Source organism: Elephas maximus, chromosome 19, assembly GCF_024166365.1.
Source record: "Elephas maximus indicus isolate mEleMax1 chromosome 19, mEleMax1 primary haplotype, whole genome shotgun sequence".
In the NCBI taxonomy this organism is placed as follows: Eukaryota; Metazoa; Chordata; class Mammalia; order Proboscidea; family Elephantidae; genus Elephas; species Elephas maximus.
This window is the reverse complement of record NC_064837.1, coordinates 19,110,014-19,134,708: the sequence shown is the minus strand read 5'-3', so window position 1 is coordinate 19,134,708 and position 24,695 is coordinate 19,110,014. Positions and strand designations below refer to the sequence as shown.

General features: G+C 57.4%; 1 protein-coding gene across 4 annotated transcripts; it reads right to left on the bottom strand.

The window, feature by feature from the left end:
* Positions 1–1,197: 1,197 nt before the first annotated feature.
* On the bottom strand, positions 1,198–23,978 carry CLUH (clustered mitochondria homolog). Of its 4 annotated transcripts, none has more exons than XM_049861050.1 (26): positions 23,758–23,978; positions 14,249–14,451; positions 13,268–13,439; positions 12,241–12,384; positions 11,978–12,102; positions 11,727–11,881; positions 11,509–11,634; positions 11,126–11,273; positions 10,857–10,949; positions 9,351–10,045; positions 8,629–8,852; positions 8,391–8,495; positions 8,101–8,201; positions 7,221–7,373; positions 7,066–7,128; positions 6,693–6,937; positions 6,293–6,377; positions 5,952–6,105; positions 5,729–5,868; positions 4,865–4,945; positions 4,656–4,781; positions 4,446–4,567; positions 4,070–4,163; positions 3,581–3,715; positions 3,426–3,499; positions 1,198–2,698 (listed from the first exon to the last, which is right to left on the bottom strand). In XM_049861050.1, exons 1-26 carry the CDS (start codon positions 23,855–23,857, stop codon positions 2,515–2,517), a joined length of 4,047 nt encoding a protein of 1,348 aa, XP_049717007.1. In that variant the 5' UTR covers positions 23,858–23,978; the 3' UTR covers positions 1,198–2,514. The 4 variants fall into 4 exon arrangements, with proteins under 4 accessions (XP_049717007.1, XP_049717008.1, XP_049717006.1 ...); XM_049861051.1 differs by having other exon boundaries at positions 8,391–8,492; XM_049861049.1 differs by lacking the exon at positions 23,758–23,978 and adding an exon at positions 19,630–21,726 and having other exon boundaries at positions 8,391–8,492.
* Positions 23,979–24,695: the final 717 nt, after the last annotated feature.

Sequence of the window (24,695 nt, the reverse complement as noted above, 5' to 3'; positions counted from 1 at the left end):
GTGAGTCCATTTTCCATCTCCTGTAGCTGCCCATCCAAATGGAGACCATACATAATGTAACACGTATCAGTTCTCACACTAAACATTCCTGGATGCCACTTAAAAATTCCTGAAATCTGTCAGTCGGAAGGGAAGGAGAAAGGGTGAATTCCACGCCCAGAGCCTCCACCTCCTCTAAACTACCCCTTGCAATTTGGATTGTTAGGATACCTGACAGCACTAACATGTTCAGGAGGTTGACCATGGAAAGTGGGCCGCCCAGGTGACTAGTAAGTAGTACAGCAAATGGTAATGAAATCCGATCCATTCTCACCTAAACGATGCCTCATTTCTAGGGGTGCAGTTGAGACATGTAACCCCGTGGGCACAGCACAAAGGTGTGTTACCACACGACCACGGAAACTGCTGGAGGGGGACCAGAAGGGGGATGCACATGGCGTAATAGTCAAGGTACTGATAGGTTTCAAAGACCGCATGAAGGTCAGGCACTTTTCTCCAACTGGCCCTGGAAAACAGACATTAGGGTTGGCATTTATTTTCCTTCAGAATTTCAGAGACACAAAGGGCTCTCCAAGTACTCAAGCAGGCATTCATACACCCCAGGCTGCAGGCTGGCCTGCTCAGGTGGCCACCCAGCTTAGAGACAGGCTCACTCCTCGCTCCACACTCTGCCTTCACTAGCCCTACCCCTCAAACCCAAGTGGGCTCCCCTTGCCCTTTTCCATCCAACCTCCCATCTCACTGCATCTCCAAAAGCCAGCAGTCTAAAACCTACCCTGGGATGGTAAATTCCAGACACCCTCTGTTCGCAGTTCCTGGGGATGCTGCCCAATCCTGGCTCATGGTAAGAGATACTGGCAAGAGCCCCACCCAGTTAGGTGCCCAGAGAGGACAGGAGCCTTAACACCTCAGCCCCCACCCTGGGAAGGGGCAGCCCTCCCCGATTGCTGACACCCCAGCCTGCACCCCAAAGCTCTGTGGAGGAGCAATCCTCAGCCTCTTCTCTCCTGTGACCAGGGACAGATGACATTTGTGTGTGACACTGCCTTGGGTCTAATGACTATGACAGATGGACAAACCGAGCCTGAGACTCCACCCCCTTCCCTCCTTAAACATTACAAGATAACCTTGAATGTGACCTAATGTATACACATTCATCTGCCTTAAACTCTCATTGGTAACACAACTTCACACAGGAGAGGCTGGCACAGCAGGTTTCAAAAACTCACTTTATTCCAATGTGAAATGAAGACGTGATGGTTTAAAAACAAGAAAAAGTTCTTGATCAGCTGTGGGGTCGCTTTGCTTGCTAGCTCATGCCCACTCCCTTTGAAACAAGGTGCCTGGACAGACCATACCCATAAGCAGCTCTTGGCAAAGCCCCCAGGCAGAGCCCCCAGCCCAGAACCGCTCCCTCAAGCTCACAAGTGTCACAACCTCCTCCCTGACCAAGGTCAGGGCTCTGACAGCAGGCAGAGTAGCAGCACAGGCAGGCGAGGAGCGAAGCAGCGGGTACGGGACCACCCTCACCCTCACCTAGCCCTCCCCTGCTACCCCCACTCCTCTGCAGAAGGTGCGGTGTGGGAGAACCAGGTAGGGAGCTAGGCTCCACGAACAGGTGACAGCCACTCTACCTGGCAACTTCCTCCAGGATCCATGATTCAGTCCTGCCCCCCTTCACCCAGCCCCACCCCCACTGTGCGTTAGGCAGCTCAGGTTAAAATGGGGAGGATACATTCAGACCGTAGCCCCCAAGGTTATCCCCATCTGGGAGGCAAGGAGGGGGAAGGCAGGTCAGAGCCTGCTGGGGCCCATAGCTGAGAGGTCGGGCTGGGCACAGAAACATCAGGGCACCCTACTGCTGCCCCCCAGTCCCTAAGCCACAGCCAGGTCGGCCCCTATCATGGTTAACAAAACCGCTGCAGCTCCGATCTTGCCAAAAAGCTAAAGTGCACCCAACCCTCTGTCTCTGCCACAGAGCTCTGTCTCCCCACCCTCAAGACACAGGAAAGCCCTCCATTTTTCTGGCTTAAAACCTGGACTTCAAGCCAGGTTGGGCCTGGGGGGTAGTGGCAGCAAAAGCAGCAGCCATAATGTCAAACATACAAATGACCTGAGAAATCGCATCTGCATTCACCCACTCAGGGCTGACTCGGGGCTATGTACAGGCGAGGGAGGACGCGTCGGGGCACTTGCGGGCAGGGCCACCCTCGCACACGTCTGCTGGAAGGCAGGGGACCGGCGGGCACCTGCCTGTGCGGGGAGCTGACGCTCACACACTCCATCACGTGTCTGCAATGGGCCTCGCCTTCGTAATTCTTTGAACCAGTGCAAAAACATCGTTGGGGGCAGGCGGGCCGGGCCGGGGTCCCAGGAGGATGCTGGGGGTAGGGTGGGGTTGGAAATGTGAAGGAAGAGGGGGCTCTTTCCTCTCCCAGTCTGCAGGGCATGCCCCCTTCTCCTGGAGTCTGGGCAATGGGGCAGCTGACTGACTGTCCGTCTGTCTCTCCCCTTCTACCCCTGCAAGCTTGGAGAAGGATCCTTGGCCACCCGGGGCTGAGAGCTGGCCTCCTCTGGGGGCCCCACAGGCTCAGGCTCAGTGGCCATGGGCTCCTCGGCCTTATCCCTGTTTCTGCTGGCCTCCTGGAGTTGGTGCCGCCGCGCCACCTCGGCCTTCAGGTTCTCCAGGTCTTTTTGGCTGAGTAGAAGAATGGGGTAAGGGGGCAGGGTGTCAGAGCCACCTACTAGCTTTCTTGTTACACTTGTCTTGGGACAAGATCAGGCTCTGGGCTTTATTCAGTGACGGACAGGTGGGGAGCAAGTGCTTCCCCCACAGCAGAAAAGCCCCAAAGGGGTAAAAAAGGAAGAACCCCGTGCGACTGGCACCCACCCTCCAGGTAGGCCAGGCCCGCTCCTGCAGGTTACGCTAGCGGAATGGCGGCGCGGCGGTGGATGCACACTAGGTGCGCTGTGAACACCCTCACCCCTGCTGCCGCACCACTTCCCACACTGGCGGGAGGGGGCGCAGAACCCGCTGGTTCGTGGCGGCAACGCTGGCGCCACTCAGGGTCCATTACATCAGGCACATCCCTACCTAAGGATATCAGGCAACCAGAAAAAGATAAGAAGCCAGTCCTCATGTACTGAGACAGAAGGATCACCAAGGCATATCCGTAAGTGAAGAAAAAAAAAAGCCAAAAAGCCACATGCATCGTATGCGACACTGTGCGCACAAAAGGAGGAAAGGTTACAAATATGTACTTGCTCAGTTACGCACAGAGTATCTCTGGAAGGATTCAGAACGGCCCTCTTATCACTGCTCATGCTTTTCAATTTTAAGCCATGTCAATGTACCCCATGTTTAAAGAAAACAGAAAAACTGAAGGTTTCTGAAGGGTAGGGTGCTGGTGGGGGAGGGGCCTCACCTGAGAGGAATGAAGAGGATGCCGTTGATGACGTTGAGCTGTTCCAAGACACTGGCCATGCTGGGGGCTGTGAACTGAGGGCGACGGGGAAGGTGAGCCAATGAGAGCTGGGAGGCTGGGGTGTGGAAGCCCCCCTCAGAGACTGGGTGACATACCTTGAGGGGTGGGATGTTGGCGCTGGAGCCGTTGCGGTAGATCTCGTTCATGGTGCGCTGCAGGGCCACAGCCTGCTGGGTCAGGCACTTGAGGTACTCAGAGCTCTCCTTGGTTTTCTCATGGTCCTCGCCCAGCTACAAGGGGACAAGGGGCGCAGGCAGGAAAGGGGCAGGGCTGCTGTGAGCCTATAGGCCTGGCTCTGCCCTCAAGCCCTGCCTCACCCGAGTCTTTGTTTTTAATTTCACTGTGGTGAAAATACATGTAACAAAATGTATGCCATCTCAACAACCCCTTCATGTACAATTCAGTGACATTGACTACATTCTTCAAGTTGTGCAACCATCCTCCCTGTTCTTTTCCAAATCATTCTACCACCATTCACATAAGCTCAACACCCCCTAAGCAAAAACCCCCTTTCCCCACTCCTCCCACCCCTGGTTACCACTGAGAATCCTCGGTTCCTATGCATTTGCTTACTTGACACCCACCTGGGTCTTGTAGATGGTGTAGCCTTCCTTCTCGTGCTGCAGGGCTGACCGGAACTCAGCTTTGCTCTCATAGACTCGGGCAACAAGGTGGTGGCTGCAGGGGGACATGGGCCCGGGTGATGGAGGAACATGAGTGGGCTGGGCAGTGGGGTGGGATTTTGAAGGGAGAGATGACAGAGTCTACTCTAGGTCCCTCCCTGAATCTCTAACACAAACAAGTCTAGACTCAGAGAGGAGGTGGAAGTTGAGAGAAGGTCCCTGAGGAACCAGATGAAAGACAGCACTGAGCCCCTTCCCACCCTAACCCAGGGGCTTCTGGGGAGTCCGGGGCGGGGGTGTTTGGGTAGAGTGCTCCCATTCGCCAGCACAGCCTCACCTGAGGGCCACCTTGAGGGACTTGGGCCCATGGTACTTGGTGCTGACAGCCAGCGCGTTCTCCAGGAAGCGCAACGACAGGTCGTACTCCATCACTCCATGCAGCACCAGCCCGATGTTGTTCTGCGGGGCAGGCGGGAGGGCTCTGGTCAGCTCCTGGTGCCCTGAGATTCCAAGGCCAGTCCCCGTGGCCCCCTGCCCCAGCACTCACGTCCAGCAATGCCATCTCAGGGTGGTCTTCCCCAAACACAAGCAGCATGAGGTAGCGGGCACGGTACAGCAGGCTCAGGGCTGTGGACAGCTGGCTGCTGGCGAAGCAATACAGGGCCAGGTGCATCTGCAGGGCAGGCCGAGGTCAGGCCAGGCCAGGCCAGCCTACAGGCCCCACCCATGCAGACCCTGTCCCCGAGGGCTACGCACGTATTCCTGGATGGTGTTGGGGTGCTCAATGCCCATTACGCGCTCGCTCATGAGGACAGCCTTCTGTTGGTTGCTCAGGGCCTGGTGAGATAAGTGGGGTCAATCCCAGGGCAGGTCTGCATTCCCCCAGCAACAGCCCCAGCCCCTCTGCTTTGCCACCTGTGGCCACACTTCCTGTCTTTACTCTGCACACAGGCAATGGCCAAGGGTCAACATGGAGTCTGCGGCCCTATGCTCTATGCCCTTCTCTGAGACTGTTCGTGACCTTAAACCTTTTTATCCTAGGGAATCTGTGTAAAAAACACACATACTAATCTAAAGGTGTTCGAAAAAGTAAGTGTTAATTAAAATACAAACGTACCCATACACACACAAACAGTTCCTTTGGCTGAAGTGGGGTGGGGAAGCCTAAAGCCCCCCTGGCCCCGAGACAGCCCCTAGAAGCCCCAGAGCCAGAGGTGGCTGAAAGAAAACCTCAAGTATAGAAACAGTAACAGGGACACTTCAGCAGCTTCCACGTGGCGCTGACCAGGTACTGGGTATCGTGCTCAACGTTCCACTGTGGAGCCTCAGAGTCTAGCTGCCCGGCATCCCTGAGGGAAGTCCTGTCACCACTCCCACTTCACAGACAGGCCCAGGGAGGTGGGAAGCTCTCCAGACAGGACAACTCCCAGGGTCTCCCTGGTCTGTGGGGAATCCCAAGTTAAGAATTCTAATCCCCTCCTCAGGCAGGGCCCCAGGCCTGAACTCCCGTTTCCTGCGGCTGCCTGGGGGTGACACCACAGCCCAAGTCCCTCGCTCTCCCCCTACACCAGGCCAGGCCCCGAGGCCTAAGCTGCCACAGCCCAGGTGCTCCAGGCCCACCTCGGCGTAGTCGCCCATGATGTAATGGAGCCGGGCAAGCAGGCGCAGGCAGGCGCAGATCTCCACGTGCATGGCCCCATACACGTTGTTGAACAGGTTCAGGGCCTCGTTGATGAGCTCGCAGCCCTCCTTCAGGAAGCCTGTGGGGTGCCACAGTGTGGCAGGTCATTGTGGGGGGACAGGAGGAGGCCCTGCCCCCACCCGGGCCCACCCCACCACGCACCCTGCTGTACTTTGGCCTGCCCGCTCTGGAAGAAGTGGAAGGCGTCCGAGGCCTTGGGGCTGACGTGCTTGACCACAGGGAAGATGTTGAGCACGTCCTCCTCAGTGAACGCTGGCTTGTGGCGGCTGTCGAAGCTGTATTCCTTCAGCAGGATCTGAGGACACAACCCGGCACCCTGACGGGCAGCCTCAGGCCCGGCTCCAGTGGCCTCCCCATCAGCGTGTGCCAAGGGACGGCCCCACAGCAGACCCGCCACCCATAAAGGCCCCGTGGGTCTTGCCAGAAGGTGGGGAGCCTGCTAGAGGCTAGGGAACAGGATGGCAGCAGGACACGGTGCCCACCTGGACCCCAGTTTTCAGGGAGATCTCCCGCAGCAGCGTGATCTTCTGCAGACCATAGGTCTCCACAGCCTGGTCCACGGTCTCACTGGGTGGGCGAGGAGTAGGTTGGCACCCACCTCTGCCTTTTCCCAACAGCGGCAACTCCACCTGACCACCCAGCCCCAGGAGCCCCACCTCAGCCACTCTCACCCTCTAACCAGCGCTTAGAACCAACCACCTGTCCTTACTCCTCAAACTGCACTCCTGAGAGCTAACCCTGTTCATTTCTCCCCATTCCACTCCTCAGTGACCATGGGCCAGGGGTGTGAGGGGATGTCAGGGTCCACACCCCCCGCACTGGCCAGTCCCAACGTTCTCTCCCTCTCCCGCCGCCGTGCCCCCACTGAGCCTGCTCCCGCACCACTCAAGGTTGAAGTCAAAGTAGTTCTTGGCCTCCTGGCAGATGTTCTTCCAGAGCTCCTGGGGGGTCATGACAGCCCAGGCTGTGTGATCCGCAGCCCCTGGGGGCCGGTTTTTCCTCCTCTTGTTCCTCTTCTTGGAGACCAGCTCGTCGGCAGGCAGGTGGGCCACAGGGTTGGGGTAGGAGCTCAGGAAGCAGTTCAGGAAGTGGCTGATGGCAGCCGAGAGGCCTGAGAGCTCGACCCCCTGCAAGGGAGGTTTGGCCCGAAGTCACAAGGGCCTCGGCCCAACACGGGCTTCTTCCCCAGTGGCCCACACCACCCAGGGAGGCCCGGGCTGGGATGGCAGCTTGGGGAGGGAGCAGAGAGCATTACCTGTAAGTATGTCTTGAAGATGTGCTTGGCAGAGCGGGTGATAAGTTCTCCAATGCCAATTTTCTGCAAGGATTCAAAACAGGGAGTCTTGGTCAGGCCCCAGGCCTCCCTCCTGACCCCTTCTGTCTCACGGCCCACGCTAAAGCACCACTCACATAGATGTGGTCCAGCTGGTCGCGGGCAGGGCTCCGGAGCACCAGGTCCAGCACCTTGCCCAGGTAGCGCATGTTGATGCCCCGCTGGCGCATCACCTCCGCCAGCGTGGCCCCGTCCATGGGCAGCACCGCGTGGTCTGTGCAGTCCTTCACCTGTGGGCTGCAGCAGGTCAGGCCCCACCAGCCCAGGGCCCTCTGCCCTCCTCCCTGCCCCGGCTTTTCCTGGAGGCCACACTATCCTGGGCTCTGAGGAAGGAGGGAGACTAAGACCCAAGCTCCCAGCCAGGAAAGGGGAAGGAGACAGTCGGCAGCAAGGAGGTGAGGACCTGTCCCAGCCTTCCACATCCCCTGAATTCAGGATGGGCCATGAGCCCTGGGACTTCCAGGCCCTCCCTCCTGGGAAGCTGGGTGAGGGAGCACCTATAGGGGATGAGCTAAGACAGCCCAACAGACAGGCGGCACAGGATCCCCTCAGAGCACATGGGGAAAGCAGTGAGGGCAACGTGGGGCATCTGCCTAGCAGGGTGAGCACCCTCCACCTGCAGGGCTCAAGAACAAACACTTGTGGTCATGAGGACGGAAACCCACCCTATCTTTCTCCAGGTCCCATCCTGCCCCACCTCTGTCAGGACTCTGCTCCAGGCCCTCCTACCACACAGGGGCTCAGAGCACCAGAGCCCCGGGGCCATCAGCCCACACGGAGCACGGCAAAGTGGGCCCCAGCCTGGTGCCTCCCATCATCTCTCTGGCCAGCTCCCCCATCCAGCAATGGGGCCATGCTGCCTGCCGAGAGGCCAGGAGGTGCTAAAGCCCCTGCAAAGCTTTCAGCTCTTGGTCCCTGTCCCAGAGCTCTCCCTGCAGCCCCCACCATGCCCCTCACCAAGCCCGGGATCTGGCAGGAGAGCAGGAAGGCAGCTGCATCCTTCAACAGCTGCTTCTGGTCCCGAACTTCCTCCTGGCAGGACTCGGGGAAGCGGACCCCTGGGGGAAGGAGGAAGAGAGGCTTGAACCAGGCAGGAAGGGAGGAGGGGAGTAGAAAGACAGAGGCCCATTTGGAGCTGCAAGGCAGTGCCCAGACAGGTGGAAGGGCCCACAGGACTGAGAGACCCACGACTGCCCGCCATGCCCTGTCCCGCAGTGCTCCCACGCCCACCAGGCAACACTGCTTGCCTGGCGAGAAGATGTCGGGGTTGAATCGAATGTCGAAGGCTGTGCTGCTGATGGAGCCCACGGCCTTGCAGGCATTGCGGATGACCTCCCTGCTCCGAGGATCTGCTGTGGAGAGGCAGCCCACCTTGCCCTCAGTGAGGCTGCCCCATGCCAGACCGCAGAGGGCAGCCCCACCGGGGGGCAAAGGAGCCAGTACAGCACTGAAGCTCCCTCTCCCCTCACGTCCCTGCAGTCCCACCTGCACCGTCGTCCGAGGCAATGGTCTCCGCCAGCTCCTTCACCTTGGCCAGGCCACTAGCACTGCCACTTTCCTCCTCACTGCCCACCTCAGGTCCTGGGGAGACTTCAGGCTTGGGCTCCAATGACGGGAGGCTACCATTTTCCAGGGAGGTGGGGGTCTCCATCTTGCTGGCTTTCTGCTGCATCAGCTGCAGGGCCGCCAGCTTCATGAAGAGGAGGTACCTAGCGCAGAGCAGGGGAAGGCACGTGCTAAAGCTCAGCTGGCCTGGCAATCTCGTGCCAGCTGCAGCCCCAGGTCCCTAGCTGGGGCTCGGGAATGTGGGATGGATACCCCATGGGCACAGGACACTCAACATACTAGCAAACATGCCAGCCCACCAACTCGGCCTGGAGGTCAGGGCGGAAGACCAGGTTCTCCCGAGACAGGCAGAGGACAACAGGGTAGGGTGGGAGGAAAGAGAGAGTAGCTAACCACCTAGGTCCGGGGTCTCAACTGTGACAGGAATGCCACCGGCATTCTGAGAGAGGTAATTATTGATCACACGGGACTGTCCCGTGAAGTGCGAGCACAAAGTGCTGAGGTTTCGGGACTAGGTAACTTGATGGCAACGGGTGAAGGCCGTGGCTGGGGTGAGCTCTTCTTCACTTGCCAAAGCGTCTGCCTTCAAGGGTCAGGCCCCAGCAGCACCCAGGCTCCTGAAGGCTCTTGGAGGGCCCCACCTGTGTTCCACGAAGGCGTCAACCAGCTCCTGGCGTAGGCAGCAGAGCTTGTGGCGGTGGGCACGGGGGAAGCCAGCGCGCACGCACTCCTCAGGCAGCACCTCGCCGGCCACAGGCAGGAAGTTGAGGTCGGGCGGGAAGGTGCGCAGCAGGTCCAGGATGTAGTGGCGCCCATCGTTACCGATGATGCCCTTGCACTCGACGGAGGAGCAGAGCTCCACCTCCTCCTCACGGTCGTTGAGCACCCGGTGCCGCAGGATCTTGAGGGGCCGGCTGGTGCGCTCCAGCAGCTCCAGGTACCGTGGGTGTGACACCACCGTCTTGCCAAAGTCGATGGAGCCGTAGATGACGCTCTGCTCCTGGTCCCGCTCCAGGATGCCGGGGATGATGGACTGGGCCGTGACGCGGTAGCCACGGTAATCCACCACCACCGTGCCCAGTGTGTACAGCCCCTCGACATCCACCGCGTTGTAGGTGCGCACGCCGTTCAGGTCGTTGGCGGGGGCCACGTAGGCCGCCACATCCCCGCCGAAGTCCTTGTAGTGGTCCCGGACGTCGAAGCCCAGGCTGAAGAAAATGTTGTTCCATATGAACATCTGCATCCTGGTCTCCTCGCTGGGGTTGATGGCCATCACGTTGCCGTCGACAACTGCCACGGCGCCCCGCGTCGCTGCTGCCGCGAAGTCACTGTGCACCTGCGGGGGCGGGGGGACTGTCAGGCCCTGGCGCTGGGCCCTCAGCTTCTCTGCCTGCCCATGTTCACCTGGGCGGTAGGGGCCACTGGGGACCCTCATCTCAGCTTCCTCAGATTTGGAAAAGGGCAAAAAATCCCTTTATTCAGGGAGACAGCACAGCTGAGGAACTAACAAGGGGCGTGCGCTCTGAAGTCAGATTTGGGATCCACCAAATACATTGGACAAACCTGGACATGGACCCTCTCAGGCCCTTTTCTCACCTATAAAATGGTGATGATACAAGGATTAACCTCTACAGGCAGGCCGAAGGATTACCCGAGATAAGCCTCCAAAGCACTTTGCACAGCCCCTGGCCAAGTTGGGCCCAAGAAATGACAGCACTTAGGTTTATCGTTATCTCCAGGCAATAAGACTACGGGAGACTTTAAATTTATCTTTTATAAATGCAACCATTTTTTCCTTATTTGTTTCTCTTAGTAAAAGCCTCAGTAATTATTAAATCCAAACACGGTGGAACTGCTGTGCAAACGTAGCACCGGCTCAGAAGGGTTGTGGTGGGCAATGTGTGTTCAGGCGAGGGAGAGAGGCTGGGGCAGGCCTTGCCGCTCACTCAGATTGGAGGCAGGACCCTTTCCCACGGACTCCAAGTCTCAGAGCCAGAATACGGAGCAGGCCACCTGCAGGGACCCTGACCAGCCTTAGGGAGCAGATAGGGCTGAAAGGGTCTCAGCTCCCTGTCTTCCTGTCACAAGAAAGCCAGCGGTGGTTCAGGCAGGCCAGGGGTGGGTGGTCAGGCTAGGGTCTAGAGCACCTTGAAAATGGCTCTTTCTCGCAGCAGCCGCTCGGGCAGATTCTTGCGCGGCAGCTCCCTCGTTGTCTGCAGCTCCTCATTCCAGTCCCGGGTCTGCCGAGAGAACAAGAGGAAGAGGTCAGCTGTCTCTGCCCTAAGACAGTGCCTTCTTCCATCTCCCCACGGACAGACAGCCCCACATACTCCCAAGAGTACAGACACACCAGCAGATGGAGCCCCAAAGAGGCACACAGAGCCCTAGTGGGCTTCTACTGAGGGGGCACAGGCACCTGGCCAGGAATGTGCTCCTCGTAGCCCAGCCGCGAGGTGTAGGCGTCCTCTGCACGCACACAGTCCATGGCATGCTCCGCCTGAGGGGCCGTCCAGCTGTACACCTGGAATGGGGTGGCGATCCTCTCGAACGGGTGGCGCTGGACCCTGTGGCAGGCAGAGGGGATATGGGGCAGCCCGCCAAGCTCGGAGCCCAGACACAAGCAGCCTTTTTTCTCTGAGGCCCCTCCCTGGTCTGGCGTCTCCCCTACCGAGACCTCACCCCAAGGAGTCACAGAAGCAAATGGACACCCGCCCTGGCTGACAGCTCCCTACAGAAGGACTCTTGGGCCCGCTCCCCCAAGTGACATGAGACAAGGCGGAGGTGGGGCAAAGGCACCACCTTTTCTTCTGCAGCACAGCGAAGTTTTTTTTGAAGGTCGGGCTGATCTGGTTGAGGAGCTCCACCAGGGAATGGCTGAGGAAACGGGGGCTCGCAGGCTTGGGGTTGAAGTGATATGCCGTGGACCTGTGGACAGGAGGGGGGAGTCACTAAGCAGGTGAGCGGGTAGCGGGGCTCGCCCCCCAGTGTCCGCCAGTGGTGGACATGCAGGAACTCACTGGTTCAGGTAGAAGCCCCGCGTGGAGGCAGTGATGCTGACTTGCCGGTCCTCGGCCGTGATCACAAATAGGTACATGAGGTCCCCGTGCATCTTTCGGTTCCCGGGCGGTGGGTTCCAGCCGCTCATGGTAAGCACCTTCAGGCACTGCAGGGGCTACAGGGGTGGCCAAGCGTGAGTGGGCCAGACCCCCTGGTGTGGGGGCTCTGCCCGCCAGGGTCCCTCTCCCTGACACTCCCCCAGAAGCCCCACCTTCCAGTCATGGTTCTGGGGCTGCAGGGGACACAATGGCCGCTCCCGGCTTCCTGGAAGGATGTACTCAGGTGGCGTGCAGTCAATGGGGTCCATCTCCAAGCCCTTCTTCCGCTTCCCGCTGTCTAAGGGACCGGAGGCTGGTGGTCAGCACAGGGCCCGTGTAGGGGCCAACGGGCTCTCACCTGATCCCAGCCCCTTCCCCAGCAGCCCTCTTTGCTCCCTGCTCCTCAGCACCACCCACAGGGCGATGCCCCCCGCACCTCCCAGGTCGCCGTCGGTGAAGACGCTCAGGAAGGACAAAGAGTTGCAGTCAACACCATTGAACGCATCGGACGGGTCCAGGCTCTTGAGCAGGTCTCGGACATGGCGCACATGGATGCGGGCCTCGCGCACCGTGTATGGCTCTGCCGGGATGGGGAGGGGCAGGTCTTAATCAGGGGCGAGGCTGCCAGGACCCTGCCCCCTGGAACCACCCACCTAGCAGAGAGAATAACAGTTCACAGTGGCGCCGTCATGGGTGGTTTTAATTTCCAACTTTAGGCTTCCATTCTCAAATTCCATTATGAACACACAGGCTTGGGTTCTGGTTTCAAAACGCACCCACCTGCCTGCTGGTGGGCAGGGACTTCTGTTTGCAAAGAATCTTCTGCCAAAGGGCACAGCCCTTAGGGAGCCCACAAAAAGCCACTGGTTTTTATCCACTAATGCTGTGGCGGGTGGAATGTGCAGAGCTGCCGGGCCCCCTGAAGCCCTATCCCTGTTCTCTTAAGACATCCCAGAACCCCAAACTCTTAACACTGTGGCCCAATATCTGCTTCATGGAATTTTCTAGAGGCTCTTTGGGAGAGGAGAGAGGTTCCATGATCAAGCAAGTTTGGGCACAGTTGGGTTAAAGGTGTCTTTCATATTTACTATTAATAAGCTGACATGCCTTGGGACCTCTGAGGACCTAAGTCCTTGTTTTACAACCAAACCAGCATGTCACCCAACTACAGACGGGGAGGCTTTTTAGTTTCCTTTTGAGATGTAACTTTTCTCTTTACAGAATTGGATCTTGCTCAGGCCTGTCTAGGTTTTTGTAGAACTGCACTCTGTTCTGGGACCTGTGGCCTGAAGCGGGGAGGGTGACCAGATGCCAGCCGCCGGCCACGTGATAAGCAGAGTGGTGCTCTGCCCCACCTCACCCGCATGCAGGCACACAGATACCGCAGGGTGAGGGGAGTGGCCGCCTGGCATGCAGGGGCTCCGGTGGCCTGCCGCCATGTGCCCTCCAACTGCCCGACCCACCTTCCACCACGCGCAGCACGGAGCCCTCCTGCAGCCCCTCGACGCTGCGCAGCTCTGAGAAGTGGTCCAGCATGTTGCCATCCAGGTGCAGCGAGAAGCAGGTGCGGTGGCATGTATCTTCACGGTCCATGAGCACCTGGTGAATCTCCTGCACCATCTCCTGGGGGGACACCTGCCAGGGACACAGCCCCAACCACCCCAGTGAGAGGCCACATGGTGGGGAGCAAGGACACAGCCCCTCTCCCTAGCCCAAGGGACCTGGGTCCCTAGAGAAAAAGGCCCCAAATACTCATTTTCCCACTTTTGGGCTTTTAAGTACCAGGCCCTCCCACACATAGCATGCCCATCTGCACGGTATGTCTGTGCAGGCATGTTGTATGTGTGGGACACTGCCTGCAGACCATGGGCAAGGCCTGAGTCCACAGCAGGAGGCAGGACAGGAGCGGAGGAAATGGCCATCTTGTCTCCTCACTTGCTCAATGCCAAGGTCCCCAGGGCAAATGACTTTTCCCTTCTAGGAGGGGATCTCTGGGGCCCAAGTTTGGGTCCAGAGGACAGAAAATGGCCTTGCCTAGTTCCCAAGTGAGTTAGCAGCCTACAAGACTCTGGGTCAGCTTTGCCTCTGCAAACCACCTAGTAGCACTCATCCCTCTTGCAGAAGTGAATACACCTGAGAGCACAGAAGGCTAGGAACCCAGGGAAGCCTGGGACCCAACACTCCTCAGCCACTGCCACACCTCTGCCCAAGCAAGGCTGGTAGTCCCAGCTGGTAGTTGTCCTCCAGCAATAAGGGGGTGACCTGAACCTGGACTTAATTCCCAGGTCCACCACACTAGCTGAGTGACCTTGGGCCAGGCACAGGGACACCTGTCTGCTGCTGACAGCATGGAACCAGGATGAGCAGGAGCGAGGCTTGGCTTTCCAGCCTCATCCTCCCCCATGGGCTCAGGCCCTGGTCTCAGCATCCTACGCCCACCTCACCTGCAGGGAGAAGGGCTCAATCCCAGGGGCCAGGATCTTCACAGAAAAGCCTGTGTCTTGAATGACAATGACTTCCTGCCCAGTGGCCTCATCTCCTGGCTCAGCTTCATCCAGCCCATTTTCCCGAGGTGGCTCAGCCGCCCCCTCCTCCTTCTTCAGGCTCTCTGAGCAGTCCCCATTCAACAGCATGACTGATGGTGGCTCTGGGGTGACAAGAAAGGAGCTAAGTCAGACAAGCCTAGCTGGTCAGGTAAGGCCGCCCACCTCACCTGGGTGGGCACGTGCCCCTCTACGATGATGTCTGAACATCTTCCTGAGACCTGGCTCCAGCTCAGACACATAATCCCACTTCACCCTCAGCGCACACCCTCAGCCCCGGCCTCCTCCCTTCCACAGCCAAGCTCCTCAAAACAGACCCTTCTCTCCACCTCCGTGTCCTCCCTCCCCATTCACTCCTAGCCTGGCTTCTACCTCTGAGCACACCGCCCAAACCACTCTCCCCAGGTCACTGACGCCATCCTTAGGGCCCAGGGTCTTCTCTGGCCTCTCGGCAGGATTCCATGCCACTAGTCACTTCCTCCTCTTCCCTGATCAACACTGTTACAGACTGGATTATGTCCCCCCAAAATTATGTTGTAATTCCTAACCTCTCTGCCTGTGGTTGTAATCCCATTTGGGAATGGGTTATTTTGTTATGTTAATAAGACAGGATTTGTACAGGGTGTGTTTTGAGTCAATCTCTTTTTGAGCTATGAAAGATTAAACACACAAGTGAAAGAAGCAGAGACAGGGGAAGAGAGATGCCAAGGCACATGAAGACCACCCAGGAAACACTTAGAGACAAAGACCTTCCTCCAGAGCCAACAGAGAGAGAAGGCCTTCCCCTAGAGATGGCACTCTGAATTTGGACTTCTAGCCTCCTAAACTGTGAGAAAATGATTTGTTTGTTAAAGCCATCCATTTCTGTATGGTACTTCTGCCACAGCCAACACTAGGTAACTAAAACAGAATTTGGTACTGAAAAATGGGGTGCTGCTCTAACAAATACCTACAGTGTGAAAGTAGTTTGGAATTGGGTAATGGGTGGAGGAGGCTGGAAGAGTTTTAAAGTACTTAATAGTAAAAGCCTAGATTGCCTTGAAAAGACTGTTGGTAGAATTATGGACGTCAAAGGCAAGTCTGGTGAGGGCTCAGAAGGACGTGAGGAGAGCTACAGAGAAAGTCTCTGTTGTCTTAGAGAATACATATGGTGCCAGCAATAGAATGCGGCTAGAAATATGGATGTTATATGTGCTTTTGGTGAGGCTTTAAAAGACAACAATGAACATGTGATTGGTAATGGAGGAAGGGAGATACCTTTCGTACAGTGGCAAAGAACTTGTCTGAATTATGTTCAAATGTTTGGTGGAAGGTAGAATTTATAAGTGATGAATTTAAGTATTTGGCTGAGATTTCTAAGCAAGACCTTAAAGAAGCTCTGTGGTTTTTCCTCACCACTTATAATAAAATGTGAGAAGGAAGAAACAGACTTAAAAATGAGCTGTGCAAAATGAAAATAGAGCTTAAAGATTTGGAAAGTACTGTTCTACAAGCTATGGACACATGTCCTAGAATATTCACCAAACATGTGGCTACAAAATCTTTTGTTAAGGAGATTAAGCATGGATCTAACCAACTACCACAGCAGAAAGTCCATCAGCTTAGACTGAAGGGGACAGGGAAAGACAGAAAGGGAAGAATGCTGTATGCCTCTTGGAATTCTACAGACAGGAAATGGGCCAAAGGAGATACACCTGTTGTTCTCCAAGAAAGACAAGGACCATCCCTGGAGCAACTCGGAGATCAGTAGAACCCTGGAAGGAGCATGGGAAGCAGGGCCTTCTTGGTTTCGAAGGGTGGGGCCAAGGTCTCCTGGATGGATATCCAAGGGTGAGGCCACAGCCTCCTAGGTTTCAAAGAGTTGGATCTTCACCAACTCAGTTCCAGAGCGCAGGCCTGCCAGAGTTTGGGGATGCCACTAAGGTGTGCCAAGGGAATGGGGCCTCCACCCAAAGCTGAGAGGGTGGGGCTGCCATGCCCAAGAGGCAGCAGAACAGGGTCTGCTGGAACCGAAGGGGTGGGGTCGCCACTCAGATGGACTAGGAGAATGGGGCTTCCCAAAGCAGAGGGAGCAGAGCTGCTGTCCCGGTGGGTTTAGAAGGCAAGCTGAAGCCCAAGGCAGAGGGGCCTCTATCCAGAATCCAGAGGGCGTAGCTAGCACTCAGAGTCTGGAGATGGGACCACTGCCCACACGGTCCCAAAAAACAGGATTATTTTTGAGCCTTGAGAGCTAACGTAATTTATTTTGCTGGGTTTTGGACTTCTTTGGTGTCTGTTATTCCTTCTGTCCCTCCAATTTCTCTCGTTTGTAATGGAAATGTCTACCTTGTGCCCGCTCTACTATTGTACTTTAGAAGCAGATAACTTATATTCTAGACTTCACCGGTTCACAGACGGAGGAGGAATTTTGCCCCAGGATGGGATCTGCTTAAAGCCTCACCCCTATTTGATTCAGATGCTTCAGAAAATGAGATTTTGGAAGTGGGGCTAATTTATGACTTCTGCAATGACGTGATGGGGTGAATGTTTTGCATGTGGCAAGGACGTGAACTTGGGGGGGCCAAAGGGTGGGATGTTATGGATTGAACTATGTTCCCCCAAATTATGCTGTAAATCCTAATCTCTATGTCTGTGGTTATAATCCCATTTGGGTTGTTTTAGTCGTGTTAATGAAACGGGATTAGCATAAAATGTATTTTGAGTCAGTCTCATTTGAGATATAAGAGCAGAGCACAGATGGGGGAAGAGATATGCCAAGGCACATGAAGACTGCCCAGGGACAGAAGCTCAAAGAGACAAGGACCTTTCTCCAGACCCAAGAGAGAGAGAAAGACTTCCCCTAGAGTTGGTACCCTGAATGTGGACTTCTAGCCTCCTAAATTGTGAGAAAGTAAATTTGTCTGTTAAAACCACCCATTTATGGTGTTTCTGTTATAGCAGCACTAGATAACTGAGACAGAGACTAACACTGGTTCCTCCCTTTTCCAGCTCAAGGAGCTGAGTGTGTCCCTGGGCCCCAACCAGTCCTTACCATCTCCTCAGCCTCTCCTCTGGCATCAAACACCCTCATACCTCACAGCTCACACTGCCAATCCAGACCTCACTCAAACTTCAGATAAAGTTCTCCAACTGCCTCCCAGGCATAATATGTGGTCATCCCTTAAGGCATCACCAAAGATTTCTCTTGTCTGGATGGGGTTCATCTTCCTCCACAAACTGGCCCCTGCTCTGTGAACACCCCCAAACCCCCATCTAGTCACCCAAACCAAATCTGCAAACGGATTCTAGGGACTGGCCTCTGCAGCCATGGTGCTAGAGCAGGCCACCTCTCCCTCTTCCAAAGCACCAGCCTCCAGGCCACCCCTCCTATCTCACCACACCTCATATGGAGCTCTTCTGATACTACCCTGCTCGTCACTAGATACAAGCTTCCCAGGCCAGCGCTCTCAGGCACCAACCAAAAGCCAGCCTGGGCTCCTGCAGCTCGCCTTGCCGAGGTCTAGCTATGCCAAACTACTCAGATGCCTCAAAACATGCCACCACCTTCCCTCCCACCTCTGTTTTGGTTGACACTGCCCCTGCTGCCTGATACACCATTCCACTTGGCAAACTCCTACTCATCCTTCAAAGTCTAGTTGAAACAAACCCTCTTCTTTAAAGCCTGCCCAGAAGACCCCTGATTGCAGAATGACTGTCCCCTCCCCACACATCATTTCCAGAAAACAGAGCACCAGCCTACCAGGGGCACCTGTCCCACTGCATTTGGGTGGTGGTTCACACCAGCAGCTCTATCTCCCTCCCTCTGTCTTGCAAAGGCTCAACAAAAGGGCACTGAATTAATAAATTTATTACTGCAAACCTGTAGCTAAGTCAGATATTTGTGAACAGGTGGGAGCAGGTGATGAGGCCTTCCATTTCTAACCAGGCACCAAGAAGAACAAAAGAGAGCCCCCCTCTGTGCTCAGGGAGAAGAGGGCTTCCTCATAGAGCCCTCGAGCAAAACACAGTCCTGCCTGAGCAGCCCACTTGGCAAGCAGGGGTAGTTCTACTCAGGGTCTGCCCGTCAGCCAAACTAGCCCCCTTGGCTTGTCTTGGAGAGCCAAGAAGGGTCTGGGTTCCCTTCCTGACAGGTCAGCTCAGCAAAGCCTCCAGCTCTGCTCTGGATCCCTGCCCATCCTATCCAGATGCCTCCCACCCCAACTCCCCACCCCTACCCAATAGTCAGGAGTGGGAGTGGTGTGGAGGATTCTCCAGACCAGTGAAGTTCCTGCCCAGACCCACCAGAATGTGGAGCAGGGGCCCCAGGGAAGAAGAGAAGCCCAGCCCAGAAGGGCTCACCAAGTGAGACTGGGTAAAAGAGAAGCCATTCCCTGTGTTTCAGCTTAGTGATAAACAGGAGCTCATTATCATCCCTTCCCTTATGTCAAATAAGTGTGCCCGAGGCCAGGAAAGGTGCAGAGTTTTGCCAAGGTCACAGAACCAGACTGGACCCCAGATTCCCAAACCAGAGTCCATACCACCACTCACTGCTCTAAACCCTGGCCACTGTGGGCCTTCAACTGTTCAACTCCCAAGAACCACAAGGATGGACAGGGACCCTCCCTTCCCACGACTCAACAGTTCCAGGCAGGGCAACCACAAAAAAAAAAAACAAGCCAGTAGAAAATGAGGACTTGTCTGGTTCCAGTGACAAAGCAGACAGAGACGGGGAAAGAGAGAAGGCTGGTTGCTGGTCAACTTTCAAACAAGACATATGGTAGGTATAAAAGGGAACTTCCCCAACGGGGTCCCTAAGACAGGTTTTGTGGCTGGCCAAGCCCCCCGGATGAAAAGATGCTGGAAGTGCCCTACCTGATCTGGCGGGGGACAGTTTCAGCCTCTGAGAGCCCAGAAGTGAGCCAGTCAGGATTAGGCTCATGGGGAAGTCAGAGACCTGGGCCCAGACAGGTAACCTGTGCTCCCTTGGGAGTCTGGGCCAAGCAGGACGTGGGAATGGGGGCACAACCGGGGTGCCCACAGCTCCCATTCTCCCTTCCCCAGCCCAGGGAGCCTGCCCAGAAGGTACCTCTGAAGTACCCAAGGTTCCCACCCCACAGGTATCCAGGCCTTTATCTGATTTCGCAGGAATGTGGCTGGTTCCCCAGGGGCCTCCACTCCCCCAGGAGAAACTGCACTGCCTTCCTCCCTCCTCCACGGAGCCCTGAAGGCTTCCCCACCACTGGATGAAGGCCAAATGACCTCCTAGCAAGGGGCCAGCCAATACTTGCTGTCCCACAGCCCACCTGGTTCAGCCGACAGCTGCCCTCTCCTTGGCTCGGGGGCCTCGGGTCTGCCATGGTGGGGAGGAAGCCAGCTCTCCGGCTCAGGCCCGACACTGCCTGTGTTCCTTGTTCCAGCCTCTGCCACTACCTTTGCCTCCATGCAGCTGGTCGGCCCAGGACTGGCGCGCAGGCTGGCTTCAGGTTTCAATGGGGCCAGGCCTGCTGGGGCGGACCCAGGAAGGGCACACTCCCCCTGCCTCGCATCTTGCTCAAGGTCGGCCAGAAGGACGGCTGTGGGCCAGAAGGCCCCAGTGGCTCCAGGACCCCAGGGGGAGCTGTGACCAGTGCTCAGGCCCACCTCCCCATGCCCCTCAGGAAGGGAGTCACTGCTGCCGAAGCCGTTGGAGGGGCAGAAGAACCCAGCATTTGGGGAACCTGGGCCCCTCAGGACTGAGGGCCCAGCGGATTCGCTGGCAGGGGCAGGGTGCAGCAAAGGGGTCCTCTCCTCGAGCCCAATCCCAGCAGAGGTGGGCAGGACCGCTTCAGCCAGCTGCCGCCAACAGCTGGTGCAGACCCGGGCCCAAGCCATGAGGTGGCCACCCCCTGTTCACCAGTCGCAAGCACCAAGTGCCTGTCTGCCTCCTGAGTCGAGTAGCTGGCTCCGGCCTCTGGCTCACGGTGCCCCCTGCAGGTGACCTGGCACTTATCCCCTCCCTGAGTCACTGGTTTTGGTTGGGGGAGGAGGTGGGCCCCAGTCTCCCATAGGACAACTGCACCCGTGCCCCAGGCCTCCAGCTCCACCAAGAAGCTGGCAGGCTCCTTCTTCCCTTCCCAGCAGCCCTTGCGCTGCCAGGAGAAAACCAAGTCTCTCCCCTGGGGAAAACAGGGCTGGCAGCAAGAGGCCGAAGGCCGTTTGGCTATGGAGAGGAGCATGCCCAGCCTCGCCAGGGCGCCTTCCCAGGGCCTCCCCTGGGCTCTGACTCGTTGCCAGGGCCCAGTCAGGACAGCTCCGGCATCCATACTAACCAGGGTGGGGGCGGGGAGCCAGGCGTGCACTCCAGGCACTCTCCCCTCACCCAGTCCCAGGGACCAAGGCAGGACTGACACCTGGGCACTGATGGCCTCTCCATAGCCCTGCAAGCGGCTCTCAGCCTCACACGGGCCCAGGACAGAGAGACCCTCTCCCAAACCCACTTCCCAAGTACCCAACCCGTGGAGAAGGGGGTGGAACAGGGTTGCCTGCAATGCTCCCCCACCACCAGCAGCGCTGACAGTCAGTCACCTCCATTCTGGTTACCAGAGAGCCAATACTCGCTCTAGGCCCAGCCCACGCAGGTCTCAACCATCCCACCTCAAGGAAACCAAGGCTCTGGGAGGCTAGTAAGTAAGGTGCCCAAGTACACAGAGCAACAGGCAGCTACGTGGTCAAGAAAACACCCAGTTGGTCAGATGTCCAAACCCATGCCTTGGAGTGCCACCCTCACTGGGCACAGTCCAATCTCCCCAGCCCCGGGGGCCAAGCCACAGCTCCCCCACCAGGCAAGCAGCAGCCCCTTCCTCCTGAAGTTCTGTAAAGCCCCAGGAGGGCCCGCTCTACCTCAGACCACAGGATGCCCCCCAAGCCTCTACACCCCTGGGCTGGCACCCCCTCCTCTCACATGCCAGGGGGAATCCTGAGGACCTGAGCTTTAGGGAAAGGAGAAGGAAGGCAGCCCTCTGCAGCATGGGAAGGGTTATACTTCAAAGTCTTAACTGGTCAGGTCAGAATGAAGAGATAAGGCATACTCCCTGCCCTGGCCTGGGGGCACGGGGACCCCACAGGAAGCAGGCAGGAGGGAGAAAAGCCCCACCCCAGCCTAGGCCTCAGCAGGTGAGGCTCCAACAGGAAGTAAGGCCCCAAAAGTCACACCGCCCTATCCCACAAACCCAGGACTTCAAAGAAAGGGGGTGTAGGCAAGCAGGCAGCCTATAGGAGACTCTAAAGGGGTGGACACCTCTGTTTGCCTCCTTCCAGTCCCACCTGGGCCAGAGGCGGGTTTGCAGGGTCTGGAGGTAGTGTTCCTCAAGCTGCTCTGCTCAGACCCTACGGGAGAGAGAGCTCTGGGATCTGCTGGGGAGCTCCCCTAAGCCCCCAAGCTCCTCCCCAGCCAGTCAACCCCCTCTCGCTCCTGGCCTCAGCTCCAGGGAGTCCTCCCCCAGGCAGAAGGAACTTGACACACCACTGTGAACTTGAAAAACCTGCCGGTTCTCTTAACCCCAAAAAGCTGCTTTCTTCCCAAGAAGGTAACCAACCCTTGCCCCCCTTGTCCCTGCAAAGGCCTTGATCACCTCCTCAAGGGGACTGGGGAGCGTTCCAGAGCTGGGTCCTGAGCTCAGGGGTCTGGGCTCTGCTGTCCAGGTCAGTCTCCATAGGAGTCTCCACGAAGTCCCCTCTTTCTGTGAACAGACCCAGGCTGGCAGTAATTCAAGTCCTCCCAGAGACATAAGGAGCCACATCCATTAGTATGCTCCCAGTTTCCCCCAAACAAATAGCTGTGCCCTCCCCTGACCCAGATGGAGCCCCTCAGCACACAGCTGAGAAGGGGCTTCTCTCAAGCCCTCACGAGATGCTCCAACAGATCCTCTCCCCTCTTCAGCCCCCACAATCTCTGCATAGGATCCAAGTCAACATGCCTGTCCCAGCTCTGGGACAGGTTAGGGCAGCCTTCACACACTGGCCATGCGCTGGCAACCCAAACGCTCCCCTCCACAACTAGGTTGCTGTGTGACCTTGGGCAAGTCACTTCATCTCTTCAGGGCTCTTTACTAGAAGCGAAATCAGACAGCCCCTACTCCTTTTATCTAGCTGGCCCCACTGACTCATAACCACAGCCAGGCAAAGCCTGGCAGGTAGGAGTGGTCAACATTTCTCGTTCTGCCCAAATCTTAGCTTTGTCCAGGCAATCAAGGCTACCACAGTATTTGTCCCTCACCCAAGGTAACCCCGCTGTGGCCTAGACAGCAAGCCTACCCAGGGTGGGAGACCCTACCTAACTCTATTCCCATCCACACTCCCAAGTCAGCCCCAGCCTTGGTCAGTGTAGCTGGGGAGGGGATGATGAGCTAAGACAAGCCCCTGCAGAGGAGAGCTGGGGGGAGAACTGGAGATAGTAGTTCTGCACTCCTACTACTTACACAGGGGATTTGGGGATCTGAGGAAGATTGGGACGTGATGATACCCAAATTGGAGATGATAACTCAGAGACTAGAGACCAGGGCCGGAGTCTGAGACAAGAAGGAGGGAACAGAAGAGCCGAAGTGGTCCGGGAGAAAATGGAGAGGAACAGGCCCCACCCACCCGAGACAAGCTGCAGCCACTCCCACAGCCACCACCACACGACTCCAGTGGGGAGAGCTGGGAACTCGACTCCACATTGATGACCTTTGCCTTAAAACCAGCAACTCTGGGCTGACCCACTTTTCGCAATAAGGCGGTTAATGATCAAGTTCTGGCACAAACACCTCACCTTGCCAAGGAGTTTACTCGCCTTGGCCTCCCCTCCGACACACACACAGGCAGACCCCCAAGTAAGCCGACCACACCAACAACTGAAAACCTGAGCTTAAAGCCATGCCTCTAGGGAATGAACCTAAGCAGCCCCCTCACAAGACACATGCCAACTAGCGCTCTTTCCACAAAACAAGCCCGGGAAGAGTCAAGCTTTGCCTCATTCGCAGGGCTGCAGCCCTGCGCACAAGCAATGACTGGGATCCTGACGCCGACGGGTGCCTGATGGAGGATGGCCCGCAAGTGTCAGAGTGACCCCAGCCGGAAGGACTCCCCATGCTCGGGCGCAGAAGGTGTGCGGACGCAGTTCATCCGTCTGCGGCGGCTGTTCGACCCCAAAATCGCGTGTGCGCGCACGTGTCCCCGCGATCTGGCGTGCGTGTGCCCGCCACGGCCACCCTCCCCGGGACCCCACGTGCGAAGCCCGGGCCGGTGCTGGGGGCGGCAGTGAAGGTGACCTTCAGAGTGGGGGCGGCCCGGTGGAGGGCCCGGCGAGATGCATCCAGTCGCTGCGCAGAGGGAAGCGGGCGGTCCCCACAGAGCCCCGAGCCCCTCTCCACCCCGCAATCTCCCGGCTGCCTGCCGGCCCCGGCCCCACTCACCGGCCGCGCCGGGCCGCCCCTTGCCACCGGCCTGCGAGCCGGGCTCCCGGGCGCTGTCGGCCGGGGCGGCTGCCGGCAACTCGTCCGTTTTGATGACCATAGCGGCGGGAACGGGCCTCCGGCTAGGTTGTCGGCGCCGCCCGCCGCGCCACTAACCCAAGTGCCCTGCGCGCCGCGGCCGCTGCGGGAAGGACGGAGTCACCGGCCCACGTGGTGCGCGCTGTCGCCTTTGACCCCGCCGCCGCTCCCCTGCCCCGCCCCCGCGCGCCCGCCTCGGCCCAAGGAGGCCCGCGAGGGACAAAACACGCGGCGCCTAGTTGGCTTGCTACAGAAGCGGTGATTTTTTTGAACGCCTTAAAGGGAACGTACCCAGACTCTGGGGAAAAGAGAGACTTCGGCCCCCTCGAGGGGCGGGGCTTCGGAAAGACGTCCCTCTGGTTCGCCCCTTGTTGGGCGGGCGCCTTGACCTTGGGTGGAGGCTCGTTTAGGACTGCCATTGCTAACCCTCCTCTTCCCCAATGACCCCCTGCTTCCTATTGCAAATCTCCAAAATGACCACGAGGTGTTAACGTGACCCTCAGCGCCCTTTCCACCGAGCGTGCTAGCCGAACTGCCCTTTCCGGCCCGTAGAACTTGGATTGGGGCGCGTCTCGCTTATTGAGGAGGCGGCGAAGTGCAACCTGGGGCAGGGTCACTAGAGGGGGGAAGGGCTAATGGGATTAAAGTGTCAGAAATGCACCCACCAAACTATTTCCTGAGCCGCAAAGGCGCCTTTCCTACCAGCGTCCTCGAAAAGCTCTCCTCCCCGACCCCACCTCACGCCCCCGCGCCAGGGGGACACAAAAAATCAAAACCCGTTGCGGGTCGAGTCAATTCTGAATCATAGCAACACAATAGAACAGAGCAGAACTGTCCCATAGGGTTTCCAAGACTGGAAT

Bases quoted from the DNA above. Each gene is read 5' to 3' on its own strand.
- CLUH (XM_049861048.1), bottom strand. From the start codon at position 20,197: ATGGCTTGGGCCCGGGTCTGCACCAGCTGTTGGCGGCAGCTGGCTGAA. The intron at 8,853-9,350 runs GTGGGGCCCTCC...GCTCTGCGCTAG, and splicing joins GACGCCTTCGTGGAACACAG to GTACCTCCTCTTCATGAAGC. The intron at 7,374-8,100 runs GTGAGGGGCATG...TGCAGCCCACAG, and splicing joins CCTGCCAGATCCCGGGCTTG to GTGAAGGACTGCACAGACCA.